The sequence below is a fragment of the Ranitomeya variabilis genome, chromosome 1 (genome assembly GCF_051348905.1).
Source record: "Ranitomeya variabilis isolate aRanVar5 chromosome 1, aRanVar5.hap1, whole genome shotgun sequence".
NCBI classification, from domain to species: Eukaryota; Metazoa; Chordata; class Amphibia; order Anura; family Dendrobatidae; genus Ranitomeya; species Ranitomeya variabilis.
Window position 1 is genome coordinate 944,875,722 of NC_135232.1, and position 23,125 is coordinate 944,898,846.

General features: G+C 48.0%; 1 protein-coding gene across 2 annotated transcripts in view; it reads left to right on the top strand.

Moving 5' to 3' along the window:
• SCOC (short coiled-coil protein) overlaps positions 1-23,125 on the top strand; it is a 93,902-nt gene that overhangs the window by 50,664 nt on the left and 20,113 nt on the right. Inside the window, exons 1-3 of one of the 2 annotated variants that reach the window (XM_077279225.1) lie at positions 17,327-17,620; positions 21,354-21,425; positions 21,575-21,658. In XM_077279225.1, the coding sequence (XP_077135340.1) occupies positions 21,404-21,425; positions 21,575-21,658 (106 nt within the window). In that variant the 5' untranslated portion in view covers positions 17,327-17,620; positions 21,354-21,403. Of the gene's footprint in view, positions 1-17,326; positions 17,621-21,353; positions 21,426-21,574; positions 21,659-23,125 lie in introns of those variants that run through there. The other variant, XM_077279223.1, reaches the window with a different exon arrangement.

Sequence of the window (23,125 nt, forward strand, 5' to 3'; positions counted from 1 at the left end):
GGGGGAATGGATGCTCAACAGGGAAGTTTTCAAATTAATAACAGCCAAATGGGGTATACCCCAGATAGACTTGTTCTCCACACGAGCAAATCGTCAGGTCAAGACGTTCGCCTCTCTATGCAGAGAGGACCATCCGGACATATTCGATGCCCTCCATATAACGTGGGCATTCGATCTAGCCTATGCGTTTCCCCCATGGAATCTACTGCCGGTGGTAATAAGAAAAATAAGGGAAGAAGGGGCAAGAGTTCTGCTGATAGCCCCATTCTGGCCCAAGAGGCCATGGTTTTCATGGCTCAGAGCGATGTCAGTTTCAGACCCCTGGATTCTGCCTCAGTCCAAGGACCTTCTATCTCAGGGGCCGTTCCTACACCCTCAAGTAAAAGGAATGAACTTGACTGCCTGGAATTTGAGAGGCAGTTACTAGAGCTTAGAGGTTTTTCTAGAGGACTAATAAATACCCTAATGAAAAGCAGAAAGCCTTCCACCACCAAAATCTATGTTAGAGTTTGGAAGAAGTTTCTTGAATTTCATACCGCACAAATCTCTTCGGAGATTCCTATATTTCCAATACTGGAATTTTTACAGAGGGGTCTGGACTTGGGGCTCTCGGTTAGCACGTTAAAAGTCCAAATTTCGGCTCTAGGAGCTCTCTTTAATTCTGACATTGCGGGCAATAGATGGGTATCTAGGTTTATTTCTGCATGCGAAAGATCAAAACCTATTAAAATACCGCAGATTCCTCAGTGGGATCTGACGTTAGTCCTGGACGCATTGACACAAAGTCCTTTTGAGCCTCTTCAGACAGCCTCATTAAAGCATATCTCATTAAAGACGATATTGTTAGTGGCATTAGTATCTGCCAGAAGGGTGAGTGATCTCCATGCCTTATCTGTAGATCCTCCATTCCTATCAGTGACTTCTGACAGAATAGTGTTAGGGTATGTGCACACGTTCAGGATTTCTTGCAGAAATTTCCTGAAGAAAACCGGAAATTTTCTGCAAGAAATCCGCATTTTTTTTTTTGCGTTTTTTTTCCGTTTTTTTCGCGTTTTTTTAGCATTCTGCAAGCGTAATTAGCTTGCAGAATGCTAAGTTTTCCAAGCGATCTGTAGCATCGCTTGGAAAACTGACTGACAAGTTGGTCACACTTGTCAAACATACTGTTTGACAAGTGTGACCAACTTTTTACTATAGATGCAGCTTATGCAGCATCTATAGTAAAAGATAGAATGTTTAAAAGTAATAAAAAAAATAAAAAAATGCTTATACTCACCCAGACATCTCATCAGCGGCGACCGTTCGTCTTCCTATAGCTGGTCTGTGCGCACAGGGCCTTCCGTGACGTCACGGTCACGTGAGCGGTCACATGACCGCTCACGACCAATCACAGGACAGTGACGTCATCGGCTAGGTCCTTCGCCGCACATCAGCTACAGGAACCGAACGGCAGCGTGCAGTGGAGGCGGGAACACTGCGCGGGACATCGAGGGTGAGTATAGGCCTATTTTTTATTTTATTTCTTATTTTTTGACCACTTATATGGTGCCCAGGGCGTGGAGGAGAGTCTCCTCTCCTCCACCCTGGGTACCAACCGCACATAATCTGCTTACTTCCCGCATGGTGGGCACAGCCCCGTGCGGGAAGTAAGCAGATCAATGGACCCCTAGGTGTGCGGAATCCCTGCAATTCCGCATTTTTAATGAACATGTTGCTTTTTTTTCCGCTATGCGATTTTTTTCGCGGAAAAAATCGCAACATTTGCACAAAAAATGCGGAATACCTTGTAAATAATAGGAGGCATATGTTAGCGTTTTTTTCACGTTTTTATCACGTTTTTATAGCGAAAAAACGCGAAAAAAACGCTAAAAATCCTGAACGTGTGCACATGGCCTTAAAGACAGATCCATGTTATCTCCCTAAGGTGGCCACTAATTTTCATAGGTCTCAGGAAATCTTGTTACCTTTTATGAGAGCCACTCAACTCCAGAAGAAGCTAGGCTTCACACCCTAGATGTTAAAAGAGCTGTTCTAACTTATATAGATAGAACTAGGGACTGGAGGGAGAGTAGGGCTCTATTTGTGTCTTTCCAGGGGAAAAACAAGGGATCCAGAGTCACAAAGAACACACTGTCGCGCTGGATCCGGGATGCTATAGTCTTGGCGTACAGATCTAAAGGAAGAGATCCTCCTCTGCATATCGGAGCACACTCCACTAGAGCCTTATCGACCTCCTGGGCAGAGAGAGCGAACGTGCCAATACACCTTATATGTAAGGCTGCAACTTGGTCTTCGCCTAATACCTTCTATAAACATTATAGGTTAGACCTTTCTGCTGCTTCTGATCTAACCTTTGGGGTTTCGGTTCTCGGCTCAGTTAACCCACCCAATCTATAATCTCTGTAAATCTCTCAGTGGGTGCTGTCGTGGTGAATAGAAAATACCGAATTACTCACCGGTAATGCTCTTTTATAGAGCCCACGACAGCACCCATTCGATTCCCTCCCTTTTCTTTATGTAGTACACGTGGTGTCTTAATAGGGAGTTGTATATAATACAATATAATGACATGAAGTTGTAAATATGTATATATGTCTAAACCTGTTAAACTAAAAAACCTGGCGGCGGTTCCTCCTATTCTCTGTAAAACAACTGAGGAGCGAGGGGGGGCCGCCCCTTTTATCTCTCTGTAGGTTTCCTGTTCCTAGGGGCGGATCCCCTCTCTCAGTGGGTGCTGTCGTGGGCTCTATAAAAGAGCATTACCGGTGAGTAATTCGGTATTTTACGTACTTAGTTTTTGCGCTCTTACGTACGTAAAACACGCATGTGTGACCCCAGCCTAATTCTATTAATGCTTGCCTTTTAGCAGCTTCTTTTTTCCTAAGTACAACTCTGGGGCTTCCTGGGCTTCTGCTCAGGACACTCACGTTAAGGTTATCAGCAGCTACTAAATCTTTTCTGTCTGTCCCACTCCTTGCCGCTTTGCTGGACACAGTGGACAGGAGGAAGTGGGCGGTCTGATGTCGTGATCACCAGCTGCAGTAAGTGGCAGGGTCCGGGCAGCACAGCAGAGCAGAGCGCGCCTCCCCCTCCCCCCTGCCTGTCTCTATATTACCTCACTGCAGCTGGTGTGACCAGGACACCAGACGGCAGCTGCAAACTTCATCCCATACAGCGGCAGTGATTTTAACAGTAGCGCGCTGCTGGCTGCAGAAGCTGACAGCATGAAGGAACAATAGATCGAGCGGCCCACTACAGGGACCGGCCGTTCTGGCATTTGCCAGAAATGCCCGATGGCCAGTCCGGCCCTGATTCACACTGAAGGCATCAAAACTACAAATTAACACATGTGGAATTATATACTTAACAAAAAAGTGTGAAAGAACTGAAATTATGTCTTATATTCTAGGTTCTTCAAAGTAGCCACCTTTTGCTTTGATGACTGCTTTGCACACTCTTGGCATTTGTAGCGCCCCCACTGCCGCAGGGCCGAGGGGTACCCGGTACCGGGCCTCTGAGTCTCTGCTCTGGGGTGGTCACGGTGGCTAGACCCGGTCCGTGACCCTGCTGAGGGGCGCACAATGATAGATGCGATAGTAATGTTGCGGTGCAGTGTAGGTCGTAGTAAATAACGAGGACACCAGGTTACAGTCTCTTTACCTCTTTACTGAAGGTTTTAGAGTCCTCAGTCCAGAGTGCTGTCAACAGGGCTGTCAGAGACCGGACGGTCCAAAGGCACATCAGGAGTTCCCTTTACAGGTGGGAATCAGTGTCTACCTCCTAGCGCTGAGTGTTGTAGTTCTTCCCTGCTGAGCTCCCGGGACAGTCCTCACAACTGATTCTGCCTGTCTCTGATGTTCGTTCTCTCTGTCCCCCAGGTGATATGGTAGGACGCACCCGTATGACGGGGTAGGCCTGGAGTTCTTCCGGGACCCTAGAGTCGCCCCTCTCCCACAGCTGCCTCCGTTGTCTGCTTAGGTGATTTGTGTGAGACAGCCAACCTATAATTGGCTGCCCTGCCGTGGTTTGCAGTAGTACTTAGAGTCTCTTACTTGCTCGGCGTTCCGGCCACCGACTGTTTGTGCCTCAGAAGGATGTTGCCTCGGTCTAACAGCACGACTCCTTCTGGTCCTAATTCCTCTTTACTGTATTCCCGTTGTTCACTGGTTAGTTCTGCTCTTAGGAGTCTGCCAGGATCCCATCCCTGACAGGTCCTCTCACCAGCTCTTCCCAGTTACTTCTCTCTCTGTCTTCCTGTCCAACCCCCAGTTTTACCAGAGTGTGAGGAGTGGCCTACTAGATAGAACCACCCCCCCTGGTGGCCGGAGTGTGAAGTGTAGTGTGAGTGTTACCTGGTCAGAGAAACTCCTTTAGTGCAATCAGACGTACCATAGCTCCCCTTAGTGGCGGAGCCACAGTACTGCAACGACCAGGACTCTGGGGCGCTGCACTCCCCCCCGGTTAAATCCAGTACTCCCGGACTGGGAAAACAAGAACAACAATACATGTTAACAGAAAACACACACAATTTTAAAATAGCATAAACAATTAAACATAACAGTGCTTCCCTTTATGGGAGGTGAGGACTCTTGAACGTTGCAAAAGTTAGGTCATGCACAGTTTATGACTCCCAGTTCAATGGTTGAAACGGCGGGGACCCCGGGTAAACAAAGGGGTCCCACCTTTGGAAGTTTTTGAGCAATTCACCGTCCATTACTCTATTGTCCATTTTACAACCTGTAACAAAAGATATGTACACAAACATTTTCAACTAGATAGCAGCCCTTATCAATACCTCCAAGTTTTGTAGCGGAGGGGAGTTTGGTTCTGAGTGCTGCGTGTGGACCTTCGCAGCGCAGGGGTTGCTATTGGCCTAACAGGGCCCGCTATGCTTCCTACCGCTGGTGTAGTGCACTGTCTTCTAGCTACACTTCTAGTGAGTCTGGATAGCACTGGCAGGTTGGGTCTCTCAGAGCTGCTGCTATCAACAGTGGGTACAGCAGATTCACTGATAGCAGAGGGAGGATTTGCCGGTTCAACGGTTGGCATGGCATCTGCAGGTAGGGCTTGTTGAGGTTGCGGGACCGGATGATCTGGTACCACCATCGCTTCTGGTGGGTCCGGCTGTGGAAACGTTAGAATAGGTACCACGATGGCCTGATTTATCTGAGTCCAGGACTGGGGAAAGTCACCAAGGACGGTATGGATCATCTTCTCCTTTTCCACCGGCGGGGAGACTCTTGGGGCCGTGTCCCTCTCTCAACTTATCGGGGCAGACCTTAAGGTGATCCCTGGATACCGCTGTCGAGGTCTCCCCTCTGTCCTTGCTGATGAGACAGACCTTCGTGTTGTCGAAATCGGATGGCAGGATGGTATACGGTTCCGCTTCCCATTGGTCATCGAGCTTGTGTAGTCTCCTCTTTCGTTTAAGTACTTGCTCACCAGGTGGTAGGGGAATCGCAGGGGCGTGCTGGTTGTAGTCCCTTTCTTGTTTTTGCCTAGCCTAAGCGAGACTTCTTTCCACGCACTCCTGTACTTTGCGGTACCTTCGCTGCCTTTCTGCATCCCAATCCGCATCCGTTGAGGTATCTTCAGGGACTAGGACCCCCATATCCAGATCAACGGGTAACTGGCTAGGCCTTCCCCTCATTAGGTACGCTGGAGTACAGTTGGTGGAATTTACTGGGATGTGATTGTAGATATCCACCAAATCAGGCAACTTCATCGGCCACAGGTTCCGTTCCTCTACGGGCAAGGTCTTCAATAAGTCGATCACCACCTGGTTCATCTTTTCGCACATCCCACTGGTTTGAGGATGGTACGGCGTGGTTCGGATCTTCTTACACCCGTACAGTTGGCAGAACTCTTGGAACACTTCGGCTTCGAATGCTGGTCCCTGATCGGTCAGTACCTTCTCCAGGTAGCCATGGGGCCTACAAAAGTACTGCTGGAAGGCCTTGGCGGCAGTCCTGGCCGTTAGATCCTTGACAGGTACAACCACCAAAAATCTGGAGTAGTGATCTACGATGGTAAGAGCGTAGATATAGCCTGACTGGCTAGGTGTCAACTTCACATGATCCAGCGCGACCAGTTCGAGGGGCCGTTTGGTGATGATAGGCTGCAGGGGAGCCCGTTGGCTGCGACGGTCCTTCCTGCGTAGGCTACATGGACCGCACTCCCGGCACCACTTCTCAATGGCTCTCTTCATGCCAATCCAATAGAACCTCCCTCGGAGTAGCCTCTCCAGCTTCCTCCATCCGAAGTGTCCGGCTCCATCATGGTAGGCTCCCAGAACCATGGGCGCATCTCGCCTTGGCACCACTATCTGCCACACCAATTCATGAGTATGTGGGTCGATGCTCCTCCTGCACAGCTTGCCATCATGGATAAACAGTTTGCTTCTCCCCTTCCACAGCTGTTGGGTTTCCTGTGGATCATCTGGGCCGGGATGCAACCCTGCCTGCGTCAAGAGCTCTTTCACCCGACGGACCGCGGGGTCACCATCCTGGGTCTCCGCCCACCCATGATGGGGCAGGGGATTCAGCGTGGCCTCCGGTTGGTTCCTGTGCCTGTTCTTCACATGATGAGAGTTCTGAGTGGCTTTTGGGCGATGGAACGCAGGCAGCTCCACCTCTTCAAGTGCCTCCGGGTCTTCTCCCGTTTCTGGCAAATTGGGCATCCGGGACAAGGCATCGGCATTGGCATTCTTGTGTCCTGCCCGGTACTTGATGGTGAAATCATAGTTGGACAGCCGGGCCATCCACCGCTGTTCCAAGGCCCCGAGTTTGGCAGTATCCAGATGCGTTAACGGATTGTTATCCGTGAAGACGGTGAATTTCGCGGAGGCCAGGTAGTGTTTGAACCTCTCTGTCACTGCCCAGACAATGGCAAGGAATTCCAGCTTAAAGGAACTGTAGTTGTCAGGGTTCCTTTCCGTGGGACGGAGTTTCCTGCTGGCGTAAGCGATCACCCTTTCTTTGCCTTTCTGGACCTGGGACAGCACGGCTCCTAATCCCACATTGCTGGCATCTGTGTACAGCACAAACGGTTGGTCGTATTCGGGGTAAGCCAGTACCTCTTCTCCCGTCAGTGCCGACTTCAAACAAGTGAAGGATCCCTCCAGCTCCTCGTTCCAATCAAAGGGGGTGTTCTTCCCCTTGGTCTTCTTTGGTTGGCCTACTAACAAGTTTTGCAAGGGTGCGGCCTTCCTGGTGAAGTCCTTAATGAACCTCCGGTAATAGCCTACCAGCCCGAGGAACTGCCGGACTTCGTGGAGGTCACTGGGCTTTGGCCAGTCCTTGATCACCGTGACCTTGTCGGGGTCTGGGGCCACTCCTTCAGCGCTCACCACATGGCCCAGGTATTGCACTTTAGGTTTCAGCAGATGACACTTGGACGGTTTCACCTTTAAGCCAAAGTTGGACAGGGCTTCAAACACCTCGGCCAGGTGCTTCAGATGGTCTTCGTAGGTCTTAGAGAAGACAATGACATCATCCAAATACAGCAGCACGGTTTCGAAGTTCATGTGCCCCAGGCAGCACTCCATCATCCTCTGGAACGTCCCGGGAGCATTGCACAATCCGAATGGCATGTAATTGAATTCGCAGAGACCCATTGGCGTCGTGAAGACCGTCTTCTCTTTGTCCGCCTCCGCTACAGGAACCTGCCAGTACCCACTGGTGAGATCTAAGGTAGAGAAGTAGTTAGCAGATTTTAAGGCAGCCAGAGACTCCTGGGCAGTGGGTATGCGTCCTTATGTGTAATGCGATTCAACTGCCTGTAATCAACACACATCCTCATTGTACCATCTTTCTTTCTAACAAGGACTAACGGAGCTGCCCAGGGGCTACAGCTGTCTCTCACCACCCCAGCCTCCTTCATTTCCCGCAACATGTCCTTGGCACACTGGTAATGAGCTGGGGGTACAGGGCGATATCTCTCTTTTATGGGTCGGTGATCTCCCGTGGGGATATGATGTTGGATCCCTTTCACCCGCCCAAAATCTAAGGGGTGTTTGCTGAATACCTGCTCGTACTCGTGTACCACCCTGTAGGCCCCCTGTTTTTGATGGGATGGGGTAGAGTCAGTGCCCACATGCAATTCCCGACACCAGTCTTTCGAGTGCTCTGCAGAACCGTTGTCCTCCGCCACGTTTGACGGGACCAAGGGTTCAGGTGTCTGTATCACGCTATTATTAACAGTGAACAATTTGGCGAGCGTGGCATACTTGGTGAGCTGAACCTCTTCCTCCCCACAATTGAGGACACGTACGGGCACTCTCCCCGGCGAACGTCGACCACCCCCCGGGCTGTCAGAGTAGTAGGCCTATTGTCTGAATATACGGGTTCTACCAAGGCCTGGTAGTCCTTTCCCCTGAGGCCTATGGCTGCCCGACACCATATTAACATTTCACTCCTGGGGGGTATCGCGATGGGGTTTGAATCACTCACAGTGACACGACCAATCTCACCACCAGTCAGCTCTACCTGCTGTCTCTGCATCAGAGCTCTGATTTCCTTCTGCAGGGCACGTTGCTCACTGTGGCCAGCGGTTTCTGCCACCTGTTGCAACAAAACAATAACTTCTGCAAGACAATTTTCTATAACATTAGTACCAAGAGTCGTCATGGGATTACATTCTCGACGATCAATATCAACAATCACAATCCCTTGGGCTTTCAATTCCACCCGCCCCACCTTGATGGTGACCTCCTTATACCCCACTTGTGGCAACGGCTAACCGTTACTGGCTATTATGGTGAAATCATCGTCAGGGCCACGAGTAATATCAGTGTTCTCCCAATACCGTTTATAAAGCACGTAAGGTATAGTCGTCACCTGAGAACCGGTGTCCAGCAAAGCGTTCAAGGGGATTCCATCAACCACTACAGGGAGAACTGGTCGTCCTCCAATATACTTGGTTCTCCAATGCTGCGGGCCTGACCGTCCTACTCCTGGGGGTTGGCCCTTTGCCCCAGGGGTTGCTCGTTTAAAGGACAGTACCTTGCAAGGTGGCCCACCTGGTGACAGCGGCGGCAGATGGGTCGTCCGTCCTGATGGAAGCGATCGCTGTCCCGGCCTCTGGTCGGTGGGGTCCTCTTCTGTCGCGTCCAGGGGACATCTTCTGGTCTGGAGGCCAGCTGGATCTTTTCCTTGGGGGCCTCCTGTAGGGACTGCACCGTCCGGGCTAGGGCAGCAACGCTCTTGGTCAGCTCCTGCATCTGAAGACGGAGTCCTGCAGGGGAGTCGTCCTCGAAGCTCTGGGCGTCGGCCTCCACGGCAACTGGGGTATCCGATGCCACCTCCTGGTGGTATGTGAGAGCGGGGCACCTGGGTGGTATTGCGCGGCTGGGCTGTCGCTCCTGCAGTGCCTGGATAGCTTTATCTTTGAATTGCGCAAAAGTCAAGTCTGGATTTTGCATGGCCAGGAAGTGCAATTGGCCCCGCTGGTGACTGCACAGGAGCCCCTCAATGAACCGCTCCTTCAGGAGTTTATCATCATCCTGCATGCTGCCGGGGTCACTCTGCTTAATGGCCCGCATCGCCTCCTGGAGATTAAGGGCATAGTCCCGTAAGCTATCCTGCGGTCTCTGTTTGCATCCATAGAAAGTCAGTTTAATTTCTGTAGCAGTGCGAGTATCGAAGGTGGCTTTAAGCTTTTCAAAAATCTGCTGTGCAGTTCCCTTATCCTCGGCGGGCCAGGACTTCAATTCTCTCAGAGCCGGCCCAAAGAGTTGGCCGGTTATCATATGAACCTTCTGAGGCTCTGTCAGGGGATAGAACTCGAGCAGGCTGCAGAGCCCTTCCTTAAAGTCAGTGAATGTATGCGACTCCCCCGAGTATCATGGGAGCCAGGCCGCTCCGGGCAGGTACGGCATAGAGAAGGGCATTATGGCTTTTGTGTTAGCGGCAGTGTCCGAGTGGCTGAGGGGAACAGCGGGTTCTGCGGCAACCGGTGGTGGTATTAGGGCCGCGGCTTCGCCCGCTGCGGGGACCGGAGCTGCCCCTGCGTCCATGGCTGCGGCCGCCACCTCCTCTCCTCCTGACTCGGACATGGCTGTCCCTTCCTCCCACTAACCTGCTGGAGGTCGGAGTTCCTCTTCCGGGATTGGCGCCTTACCGCGCTTTCCGTTCCGCGCTTCTTTTGGACGGTTCCGCCCACGAAGCTAAGGCTCCTCCCTCCGTGCGCAGCAATGGCGAATTTTGGCGGTAAATGGCAATACACAGTCCAAGCACAATAAATCACAGTTCCAAGGCACACATGACCCGATTCCTCAGGCTTAAGTAGATCCTGTTCGTGACGCTAAGTTGTAGCGCCCCCACTGCCGCAGGGCCGAGGGGTACCCGGTACCGGGCCTCTGAGTCTCTGCTCTGGGGTGGTCACGGTGGCTAGACCCGGTCCGTGACCCTGCTGAGGGGCGCACAATGATAGATGCGATAGTAATGTTGCGGTGCAGTGTAGGTCGTAGTAAATACCGAGGACACCAGGTTACAGTCTCTTTACCTCTTTACTGAAGGTTTTAGAGTCCTCAGTCCAGAGTGCTGTCAACAGGGCTGTCAGAGACCAGCCGGTCCAAAGGCACATCAGGAGTTCCCTTTACAGGTGGGAATCAGTGTCTACCTCCTAGCGCTGAGTGTTGTAGTTCTTCCCTGCTGAGCTCCCGGGACAGTCCTCACAACTGATTCTGCCTGTCTCTGATGTTCATTCTCTCCGTCCCCCAGGTGATATGGTAGGACGCCTGGAGTTCTTCCGGGACCCTAGAGTCGCCCCTCTCCCACAGCTGCCTCCGTTGTCTGCTTAGGTGATTTGCTAATTCCTCTTTACTGTATTCCCGTTGTTCACTGGTTAGTTCTGCTCTTAGGAGTCTGCCAGGATCCCATCCCTGACAGATCCTCTCACTAGCTCTTCCCAGTTACTTCTCTCTCTGTCTTCCTGTCCAACCCCCAGTTTTACCAGAGTGTGAGGAGTGGCCTACTAGATAAACCACCCCCCCTGGTGGCCGGAGTGTGAAGTGTAGTGTGAGTGTTACCTAGTCAGAGAAACTCCTTTAGTGCAATCAGACGTACCATAGCTCCCCTTAGTGGCGGAGCCACAGTACTGCAACGACCAGGACTCTGGGGCGCTGCACATTCTCTTGATGAGCTTCAAGAGGTAGTCACCGGGAATGGTTTTCACTTCACAGGTGTGTCCTGTCAGGTTTGATAAGTGGAATTTCTTGCCTTATAAATAGGGTTGGGAACATCATAACCATAGATGGGGTTGGGACTTGTTTTTCTTCTCTTTCAGGTTACATTGCGGGCTTATCTACAGCATTACAGAATGCTGTAGATAAGCCCCTGACGGCAGTGGCCACAGCTTATATGCGAAAAATGAGGTAACAGATTCCGTTTAACCCCTTTCTGACATTAAACGTACTATCCCATCGAGGTGGGCCCGTATGACCACCGACGGGATAGTACATCATATGTGATCGGCCGCGCTCGCTGGGGGAGCGCGGCCAAGTGTCAGCTGCCTATCGCAGCTGACATCCGGCACTATGTGCCAGGAGCGGTCACGGACCGCCCCCGGCACATTAACCCCCGGCACACTGTGATCAAACATGATCGCAGTGTTCCGGCGGTATAGGGAAGCATCGCGCAGGGAGGGGGCTCCCTGCGGGCTTCCCTGAGACCCCCGGAGCAACGCGATGTGATTGTGTTGCTCCAAGGGTCTCTTACCTCCTCCTCCCTGCAGCAGGCCCGGATCCAAAATGGCCGCTGCATCTGGGTCCTGCAGGGAGGTGGCTTCACAGCGCCTGCTCAGAGCAGGCGCTGGTAAGCCTGGAGCTGTGCACATCAGATCGCTGATCTGACACAGTGCACAGAAAAATGTCAGATCAGCGATTTTACGCTGTAGCATGATGCCCCCCCCCCCCCCCCCCCCCCGGGGCAATGTTATAGTGTAAAAAAAAATGTAAAAAAAATTCCAATATGTGTATATATATATATACTGTATATATAGTTCCTATAAATACATTTCTTTATCTAAATTTAAAAAAAACAATAAAAGTACACGTTTAGTATTGCCACGTCCGTAATGACCCAACCTATAAAACTGTCCCACTAGTTAACCCCTTCAATGAACACCGTTAAAAAAAAAAAAACGAGGCAAAAAACAACGCTTTATTATCATACCGCCAAACAAAAAGTGGAATAACACGCGATCAAAAAGACAGATACAAATAACCATGGTGCCGCTGAAAACGCCATCTTGTCCCACAAAAAACAAGCCATGACAGAGCATCATCAAAGATAAAATTAAAAAGTTACAGTCCTCAGAATAAAGCGATGCAGAAATAATTATTTTTTCTATAAAATAGTTTTTGGCGTATAAAAGCGCCAAAACATAAAAAATGATATAAATGAGGTATCGCTGTAATCGTACTGACCCGAAGAATAAAACTGCTTTATCCATTTTACCAAACGTGGAACGGTATAAATGACTCCCCCAAAAGAAATTCATGAATAGCTGGTTGTCATGATCTCTGCAGGCAGAGATCATAGCAAGCCTATAGAGGGACAAGCTCTCGGAAGATGGAACTATACTGACCATGAACTAAGCCTGCCGCGCAACTAGAAATAGCCAGGTAGCATTTCCTATTTATCGCTAGATGCCCAGCTCTGGCCTAAGACCTAAATAGCTAGCAGAGGGAAATATAAGACCTGGCTCACCTCTAGAGAAATATTCCAAAGAAGACAGTAGCCCCCCACATATAATGACGGTGAGTTCAGATGAAACAACAAACGCAGCAGGAAAATAGTCTTAGCAAATTTGAGGTCCGCTTACTAGATAGCAGAAGACAGATAGTATACTTTCATGGTCAGCAGAAAAACACTAACAAAACACCATCCAGAGATTACCTTAAACTCTGGCATTAACTCATAACGCCAGAGTAGCAATCCCTGATCAACGAGAGCTTTCCAGACACAGTAACAAAACTTCAGCTGTGAACTGGAACAAATAGGCAAAACAAAACATGGACAAAAGTCCAACTTATCTAGTAGTTGTCTAGAAGCAGGAACAAGCACTGAGAGGCATCAGATAACATTGTTGACCGGCAAGAAACCACCAGAGAAATGAGCTTAAATAGCGACACCCACTACTGATGGAACCAGGTGAAACAGGAAAGAGGATGACAAGTCCAATTCCACAAGCGGCCACCGGGGGAGCCCAGAATCAAAATTCACAACAGCTGGTATTTGGTCATTCTGCCTCACAAAAATCAGAATAAAAAGCGATCAAAAAATGTCACATGCCTGAAAATGGTACCAATGAAAACGTCAACTCGTCCTGCAAAAAACAAGACCTCACATGACTCTGTGGACCAAAATATGGAAAAATTATAGCTCTCAAAATGTGGTAACGCAAAAAATATTTTTTGCAATAAAAAGCGTCTTTCAGTGTGTGACTGGTGCCAATCATAAAAATCCACTAAAAACCCACTATAAAAGTAAATCAAACCCCCCTTCATCACCCCCTTAGTGAGGGAAAAATAAAAAAATTTAAAAAATGTATTTATATCCATTTTCCCATTAGGGCTAGGGTTAGGGTTAGGGTTAGGGTTAAGGCTACAGTAAGGGTTGGAGCTAAAGTTAGGGTTAGGGTAGGGGCTAAAGTTAGGGTTAGGGTTTAGATTCCATTTACGGTTGGGAATAGGGTTGGGATTAGGGGTGTGTCAGGGTTAGGCTAGTTTCACACTAGCGTTTGTAGGAGCTGCGGAGGGCTGCGGACTTCCTCCATGAAGCCCCACCCTCGGCTGCACCTCTGCCACTAGCTCTGCCTACTTCTGCATGCGGCCTGCGTACCCATCTTTAACATTAGGTATGCAGGTTGTGCGGCTGTATGCGGATGTTTCCGCATGCATCGTTTTGACGATGCGGAAAAAAAAGAAATTACTACAAGCTGCGTTCTATGCTGGTCGCCGCATCGTCAAAACGACGCATGTGGAAGCATCCGCATACAGCGGCACGACCTGCATACCTAATGTTAAAGATAGGTATGCAGGCCGCATGCAGGCCGCATGCAGAAGTAGGTGGAGCTAGCGGCGGAGGTGCAGCCGAGGCCGGGGCTTCACGGAGAAAGTACGCAGCCCTCCGCAGCTCCTACAAACGCAAATGTGAAACCGGCCTTAGAGGTGTGGTTAGGGTTACCATTGGGATTAGGGTTAGGGATGTCTTTGGATTAGGGTTTCAGTTATAATTGGGGGGTTTCCACTGTTTAGGCACATCAGGGGCTCTCCAAACGCGACATGGCGTCCGATCTCAATTCCAGCCATTTCTGCGTTGAAAAAGTAAAACAGTGCTCCTTTCCTTCCGAGCTCTCCCGTGCGCCCAAGTAGGGGTTTACCCCAACATATGGGGTATCAGCGTACTCAGACACATTGGAAAACAACTTTTGGGGTCCAATTTCTCCTGTTACCCTTGGGAAAATACAAAACTAGGGGCTAAAAAATAATTTTTGTGGAAATAAAAGATTTTTTATTTTCACCGCTCTGCGTTATAAACTGTAGTGAAACACTTGGGGGTTCAAAGTTCTCACAACACATCTAGATACGTTCCTTGGGGGGTCTAGTTTCCAATGTGGGGTCACTTGTGGGGGGTTTCTACTGTTTAGGTACATTAGGGGCTCTGCAAACGCAATGTGACGCCTGCAGACCAATCCATCTAAGTCTGCATTCCTAATGACACTCCTTCCCTTCCAAGCTCTGCCATGCGCTCAAACGGTAGTTCCCCCCCACATATGGGGTATCAGCGTACTCAGGACAAATTGGACAATATCTTTTCGTGTCCAATTTCAACTGTTACACTTGGAAAAATGCAAAACTGGGGGCTAAAATATATTTTTTGTGGAAAAAAAAGAATTTTTATTTTCACGGCTCTGCATTATAAACTGTAGTGAAACACTTGGGGGTTCAAAGCTCTAACAACACATCTAGATGAGTTCCTTAGGGGGTCTACTTTCCAAAATGGTGTCACTTGTGGGGTTTTCAATGTTTAGGCACATCAGTGGCTCTCTAAACGCAACATGGCGTCCCATCTCATTTCCTGTCAATTTTGCATTGAAAAGTCAAACGGCGCTCCTTCCTTTCCGAGCTCTCCCATGCACCCAAACAGTGGTTTACCCCCACATATGGGTTATCAGCGTACTCAGGACATATTGTACAACTTTTGTGGTCCAATTTCTTCTCTTAGGCCGGCGTCACACTCAGCGTATGAAAATACGGTCCGTTTTTTACGGCCGTAATACGCAGAAATGTTCCCAAAATAGTGATCCGTATGTCATCCGTAGGCAGGGTGTTGCAGCATATCTTGCGCATGGCATCCTCCGTATGTAATCCGTATGGCATCCGTACTGCGATATTTTCTCGCAGGCTTGCAAAACTGACATCTAATGGATTTATGGGCTCAAATGTTAGTTAAAACATATATACAGTATATATATATATGTCATTGGTATATATATATATATATATATATATATATATATATATATATATATATATTCTGTATTTATATTTAATTCAGCGCGATATATGTGAAAAGCCGGTAATTCAATTGCCGGCTTTTCATTTCTCCTTCACAAACCCGACAGGATATGAGACATGGTTTACATACAGTAAACCATCTCATATCCCTTTTGTTTTGCATATTCCACACTACTGTTAGTAGTGTGTATGTGCAAAATGTGGGCACTCTAGCTTGTAAAATAAAGGGTTAAATGGCGGAAAAAAGTGGCGTGGGCTCCTGCGCAATTTTCTCCGCCAGAGTGGTAAATCCAGTGACTGACGGCAGATATTAATAGCCTAGAGAGGGTCCATGGTTATTGGCCCCCCCTGGCTACAAACATCTACCCCCAGCCACCCCAGAAAAGGCACATCTGGAAGATGCGCCTATTCTGGCACTTGGCCACTCTCTACCCATTCCCGTGTAGCGGTGGGATATGGGGTAATGAAGGGTTAATGTCACCTTGCTATTGTAAGGTGACATTAAGCCAGATTAATAATGGAGAGGCGTCAATTATGACACCTATCCATTATTAATCCATAGTACGAAATGGTTAATAAAACACACACACATTTTTTAAAAGTATTTTAATGAAATAAAGACACAGGTTGTTGTAATATTTTATTATACTGGTAATCCACCTGATGACCCTCGTCCTGTAACAAAGGAAAAATAAAAACTCAACAATATCTCATACCTTCCATCGCTCAGGTCAAGTCCCACGAAGTAAATCCATCTGAAGGGGTTAAATCATTTTACAGCCAGGAGCTGTGCTAAAGCAGTGCTCGTGCCTGTAAAACGGGAATGAATGGATTGCAGGGGAATGACCTGTAGTTACCTTGAGTTGCGGTGAGGCGCCCTCTGCTGGATGTCCTCATGAACTGGAGCCTGGTAAAAGTTCCCACGCTCGAGTTCATATGAGGACATCCAGCAGAGGGCGCCTCACCGCAACTCAAGGTAACTACAGGACATTCCCCTGCACTCCATTCATTCCTGGGGGTTTTACAGCCACGAGCACTGCTTTAGCACAGCTCCTGGCTATTACTATTGCTTTTCTATAGAACACCGCTGTGTATTTCTCGCAAGTCACACTGCTGGTCCATGTGGAATCTGTATTTTTCTCGCCCCCATAGACTTTCATTGGCGATTTTTTTGCGCAATACGGTGACAAACGCAGCGTGCTGCGATTTTGTACGGCCGTAGAAAATAATACGGATCCGTAAAATACGGCTGATAGGAGCTGGGCCATAGAGAATCATTGGGCCGTGTGTTACGCGTATTTTCTGGGTGTATTTTCTGCGCTCATACGTCCGTAAAACTCGCTAGTGTGACGCCGGCCTTAGACCCTAACTAAGGGATCAGGTTTCTCCTTGTGGAGGGTCTCTAGCGCACCTATTGGATGTAGCAACCGGAAAAGTCATTATCGATCCTTTAACGAGCCTTGTCACATGACTTAGGATAAAAGCTAAACCAGGAATCCCAGTTTGCAGACATTGGCCATCTCTTAAAATCTCTGGAAAAAGAAAGCTTGGTTCTGATTGGTTGCTCTTAGACCCTTGTAAACAGTGTTGATAAATGTGGCCTTTGGTTCTTATAAAGCAGAGATGAAAAAAATATCACTGCATCCTTAAATTAACTCTTCAACACCTGTGCATGCACAAGCCCGCATCGCTTGTTTATTATGTAGCTCCTCCCAGTGACGATACAACTAACCAATCAGGTTGGGCTAGAACAGCTAGTCACAATCTTCTCTTTTCATTACCAGCCAAGAATTGTCACTCTTTGCACAAAAGATGAGACAGATGTGTCGCCAGTACTGGCATTATACTTGTAGCGCGCAGCAGCCATATTTGCGTAGTCCGCTGCTGTATTTCTGTACGGGGAGGCTTCCCAAACATGGCTCCCGTAGTAAGGACACAAGCTGAGCGCACCTATTTATCCAGCGCTGAGAGTTCGGTTCTGACGTCACTACGTTGTGTGGCACCCACGGCCGGTGTCGCAGAGGAGGGGCAGGGAGTGGAGAGCTGTGTATACGGTTGTGTATCAGACGCGGCTCCGTACAGCGCCGGCCCGGACAGGTGAGACAGCGGCGGATGTCCGTGTAGTGCTCGCCCTAACGCTGACATGGCGCTGCCTTCTGTATGTGTCCTCTCACCTCAGGTGAAGGGCTGTCCCTTCTTTCCATAGCACTTGGTTCCGCACTATATCAGGAGGGTCTGGGCGCAGCAGACGTGGGGCTCCAAATAGAGGAGCAGTTCCCATCAGTGCTCCAGTGTCCACCCGTCATGTGTTATACATTGGCCGTCACCTTACTAATGATACCCGTATCCCAGTGATGGCTGCAGTATCCCCAGTCATGTGTTATACATTGGCCGTCACCTTACTAATGATACCCGTATCCCAGTGATGGCTGCAGTATCCCCAGTCATGTGTTATACATTGGCCGTCACCCTTACTAATGATACCCGTATCCCAGTGATGGCTGCAGTATCCCCAGTCATGTGTTATACATTGGCTGTCACCTTACTAATGGCACCCGTATCCCAGTGATGGGCGCAGCATCACCAGTCATGTGTTATACATTGGCCGTCACCCTTACTAATGGCACCCGTTTCCCAGTGATGGGTGCAGCATCACCAGTCATGTGTTATACATTGGCCGTCACCCTTACTAATGGCACCCGTTTCCCAGTGATGGGTGCAGCATCACCAGTCATGTGTTATACATTGGCCGTCACCCTTACTAATGGCACCCATATGCCAGTGATGGGCGCAGTATCCCCAGTCATGTGTTATACATTGGCTGTCACCTTACTAATGGCACCCGTATCCCAGTGATGGGTGCAGCATCACCAGTCATGTGTTATACATTGGCCGTCACCCTTACTAATGGCACCCATATGCCAGTGATGGGCGCAGTATCCCCAGTCATGTGTTATACATTGGCTGTCACCTTACTAATGTCACCCTTATCCCAGTGATGGGTGCAGCATCACCAGTCATGTGTTATACATTGGCTGTCACCTTACTAATGACACCCGTTTCCCAGTGATGGGTGCAGTATCCCCAGTCATGTGTTATACATTGGCCGTCACCCTTACTAATGGCACCCTTATCCCAGTGATGGGTGCAGTATCACCAGTCATGTGTTATACATTGGCCGTCACCCTTACTAATGGCACCCTTATCCCAGTGATGGGCGCAGTATCCCCAGTCATGTGTTATACATTGGCCGTCACCCTTACTGATGATACCCGTATCCCAGGGATGGGTGCAGTATCACCAGTCATGTGTTATACATTGGCCGTCACCCTTACTAATGATACCCGTATCCCAGTGATGGGTGCAGTATCACCAGTCATGTGTTATACATTGGCCGTCACCCTTACTAATGATACCCGTATCCCAGTGATGGCTGCAGTATCCCCAGTCATGTGTTATACATTGGCTGTCACCTTACTAATGACACCCGTTTCCCAGTGATGGGTGCAGTATCCCCAGTCATGTGTTATACATTGGCCGTCACCCTTACTAATGGCACCCTTATCCCAGTGATGGGTGCAGTATCACCAGTCATGTGTTATACATTGGCCGTCACCTTACTAATGTCACACTTATCCCAGTGATGGGTGCAGTATCCCCAGTCATGTGTTATACATTGGCCGGACATTACGTGGGTGCCATTCAGATGTCTAATCTATGAGCACCATAAGTTCAGCAGTGCGGCTTCCACTCTAGGGAGGAGAGAGGGGTCCCAAGCGTGGGGCACCTCCCCAGTAACATAGATGGATCCTCATCCCATATAGGCTGGATTAGTGTCTTACTCCCTAGGTTGGACAAGACACAGATTTTTTTTCACAGTGCTAGCAGTTGATTTTTACCTCTTGAGTTACAGCTGCAGTCACTCAATAGTTAAATCCGTAGCTCTACAGGTGGTGTTTGTGCAGCAGTACCTCTAGCCCAGCTTCAGACAAGACCCCCCATTAGGGACACAGGTCCAATCTGACGGCTTCTCCGTATAAAGCTGTAAGTCTAGTCATTAGACTCTTTCTTGTTAATGATTTTGGGTAAGTGACTGTGTCTCCCAAATATCCGCTTGGGTCCAGTCGTCTTAGCGGAGCTATCAGTGCTTGATGTCCCTATGACAACACTTGCTCTTTGAGCCCTGGTTTTATCAGAATGTGGATGCAAATCATTGTGCCCCCAATATACCCACAGTTGGAATAAGTGTGAAGTGTGGACCCATTTTTGTGCTGACTTGGTTGAATACAGTTTTCCTATGTTGATGATACTAAGATTAAATAATAAGGCAGATTTCAGTAGTATCCAGGGACCAGCACAACACAATGCTCCATGCAGGAGCCATCTACTTGGTGGCAATGTGTTCTGTCCTGTGGGCTCGCTTCTGGCATTATACCTACCATCCTATGTAAGTTTGTGTGCGTGAGCTCATGTGATCGTGCAGGGTAATAAATAATTCAGGTAATACTGTCCTCCCCGATGGTAATATCAGCGTGGCTTGAGGAGCTTCTTAATGGAGATCCATTATTGCTCAGGCCTTCCAGGATTAGAATAAAAAGTATTGATGGACTTCAGCCAGTCTTCTGCTTGTGATGTAGAAGTAACCCTGTCACCTTGGCTTGTGTGCTTGTCACTTTCCATTCTGTGTGTCACATAATGGCTGACTGACCTGCTTCTCTTTGTTACACCTCATGTATCCTAATGAACAGGACCTCTATTGACTAGGTGCTCCCTGGGACTGACCTTAGAGTGGCTCCTACAAGATCTAATTTCTGAAATCAGCAGTTATAGTTCTCTACCTCCATACAGCCAAATGATGGTGTAAGTGGTTGTCCACTTGTTGGAAAAATACATGATAAAATACCCAAAAATCAGAACTTGTCTCGTCAATTCCCCCTGATCCCGCTCAAACGATGGGAAATGGGTGTTACACCTCATCTGTCTTAAATGGCCTCATGACAATGGTCTTTGGGCCAAAATTGAGCCTTACTTCGTCTCTAATGGTTTTTTTTTTTTCATGGCTATAATGAGAGGACACTATAGTATGCACACGACATCTATTTTGTGATAAGCCGTTAACCTTAGTGTTTGTACCGATGCCACTGCTGGCAGCCTAGATGCCCATGTGTGGAGACCACTTATGTTGTCATGGCTTTCAAAAAGAATTTAGGACACTTAATTTAAAGAGAGTTCCCAAGGTAATGCCCCCTACTTTTTTTTAACCCTACATCTGTAACTCCCAGTGATTAAAGGTTATAACCAGGGGAAGCCACATCTGGGGAAAACACATCCCCTGCAGAGATTTGTGCAGCAAAACTTGTCCATAGAATGCGCAGACGAGCCAGGTCTACCAGATTGGGTCTCCGTTGTTGCGCCTAGAGGTTGATCCTGACTGTGAGACCTCTGATTATGATCTACCTCTGACCTAATGGTTACCTATTATAACACTGCCCCAATAAGAATGACCTGTCACGTTATGTCCCAATTGCTTCTTTTGCTACTGAGGCAAAAAACTGTCCAGAACTATTCATTGATACCTCCTCACTATATGCATGGTGGTGAACGTTTCTTACTATGTTACTTCACAGTCCTGTGCACTGGCACATTGGTGGGAATAATGCCATCCTACAAAGGGTTTGTGATCTAGAACTGGTAAAACCTCAGATGGGGAATGTGACCGCTGTATGTACCCACCGTGAGCCATAATGCTGTATTACAGTAGTAGTACTGGAGCAGCGGCTTTATATATCGGCTTTGTGTCCATCTGCTGATTATATCTCTTCTCTCCTAGATTTTAGCTCGCTGCAGTTGCAGTTGTCACCACAAGACTTGCCTTCAACAATGATGAATTCTGACATGGACGGTACGGCTCATTATACGCTTCATTACCCGTAATATGCATATATGTATTAGTGGCATTATCTCAGCGCATCGGCAGCTGCAAAATGAAAGCTGTAGCGTAACATAATAGTCGTATTTTTCCTCTTCTAATAGAATCTATTGCCTTTTTAGCTCTTGAAGTAGAAAATCAGGTAGAACTGGAAGAAAAGACGCGGCTTATCAATCAAGTCCTGGAACTTCAGCATACATTAGAAGGTAAAATGGAACTTTTTCTTGCTTTTTATGTATGTGTGCCAGGAAGTATTCCTCTTTGGTAAGTAATCTGTGCTCAGTCCATATGTTGTTGCGGTGTTTTTTTTATGTCACATATAGGTGGTACCTGTTTATTCTTAGAAAATGTACAGCGAAGATAATATAAGACAAGGTACTGTATATGGAGAATGCCATGTTTATACCCCCATATTTGTGCCCACGTGACAGAACAACACAAAGCTTTTCTGCCATGTAGTGTAGGATGAGTTACCAATCAAACCTAAACCTTTTATGGCCAACCATTAAATCATTCACGAGACGACTGCCTAAGTTAACTTGTATATGGCTAGGCCAGCTCATGCCCATCTTTGCCCTTTCAAAGGGATTTCCCACCATGGCCCATTACTTGGAAAGTAGGTATAATGTTGTGTCTGAGTCCCAAGGGCTTGAACAGGGAAATGAAATGTAGAAGTGGCAACACATATTTATGCTTCTAAGTTTTTTACGTACGCCTTCTATCCATGTTTTTCACAGGTAGCACTCGTACCTGTGATAGTCTATGGCGCTCATTAGTGATGAGCATACATGCTCGGATAAGTGTTATACGACATGCTCGGGTGTTATCAGAGTATCTTGGCGTGCTCAGATAATACGTTCAAGTCCCTGTGTCTGTTAGACAGCCTGAACACGTGGGGATATCCTGTTTGTTAGGCCGGGGACACACACACACAAAACGTATAAAAATACGGTCCGTTTTACACGGACGAGAATCGCACGAATGTTTGCAAAACAGTGATCCGTGTGCAGTGCGAGGATGCGATTTCCTCGCATCAAATTATCTGTGTGTCATCCGTATGGCATTCGTACGGCGATATTTTCTTGCCGGCTTGCAAAACGGACATAGAATGGATATATATATATAATGTCAGTGAGATATATATATATATATATATATATATATATATATATATATATATATATATATATATATATATATATATATATATATAATTTCATATAGCGCTAGATAGCAGAAAAGCCGGTAATTCAATTGCCGGCTTTTGCTATCTCCTTCCCAAACCCGACAGGATATGAGACATGGTTTACATACAGTAAACCATTTCATATCCCTTATTTTATTACATATTCCTGACTAGTAATGTTAGAAGTGTATGTGTGCAAAATTTGGGGACTCTAGCTGTTAAAATAAAGGGTTAAATCGCGGAAAAAACTGGCGTGGGCTCCTGCGCAATTTTCTCCGCCACAGTGGTAAACCAGTGACTAAGGGCAGATATTAATAGCCTAGGGAGGTACCATGGTTATTGGCCCCCCTGGCTAAAAATATCTGCCCCTAGCCACCCCAGAAAAGGCACATCTGTAAGATGCGCCTATTCTGGCACTTGGCCACTCTCTTCCCACTCCGGTGTAGCGGTGGGATATGGGGTAATAAAGGGTTAATGTCGCCTTGCT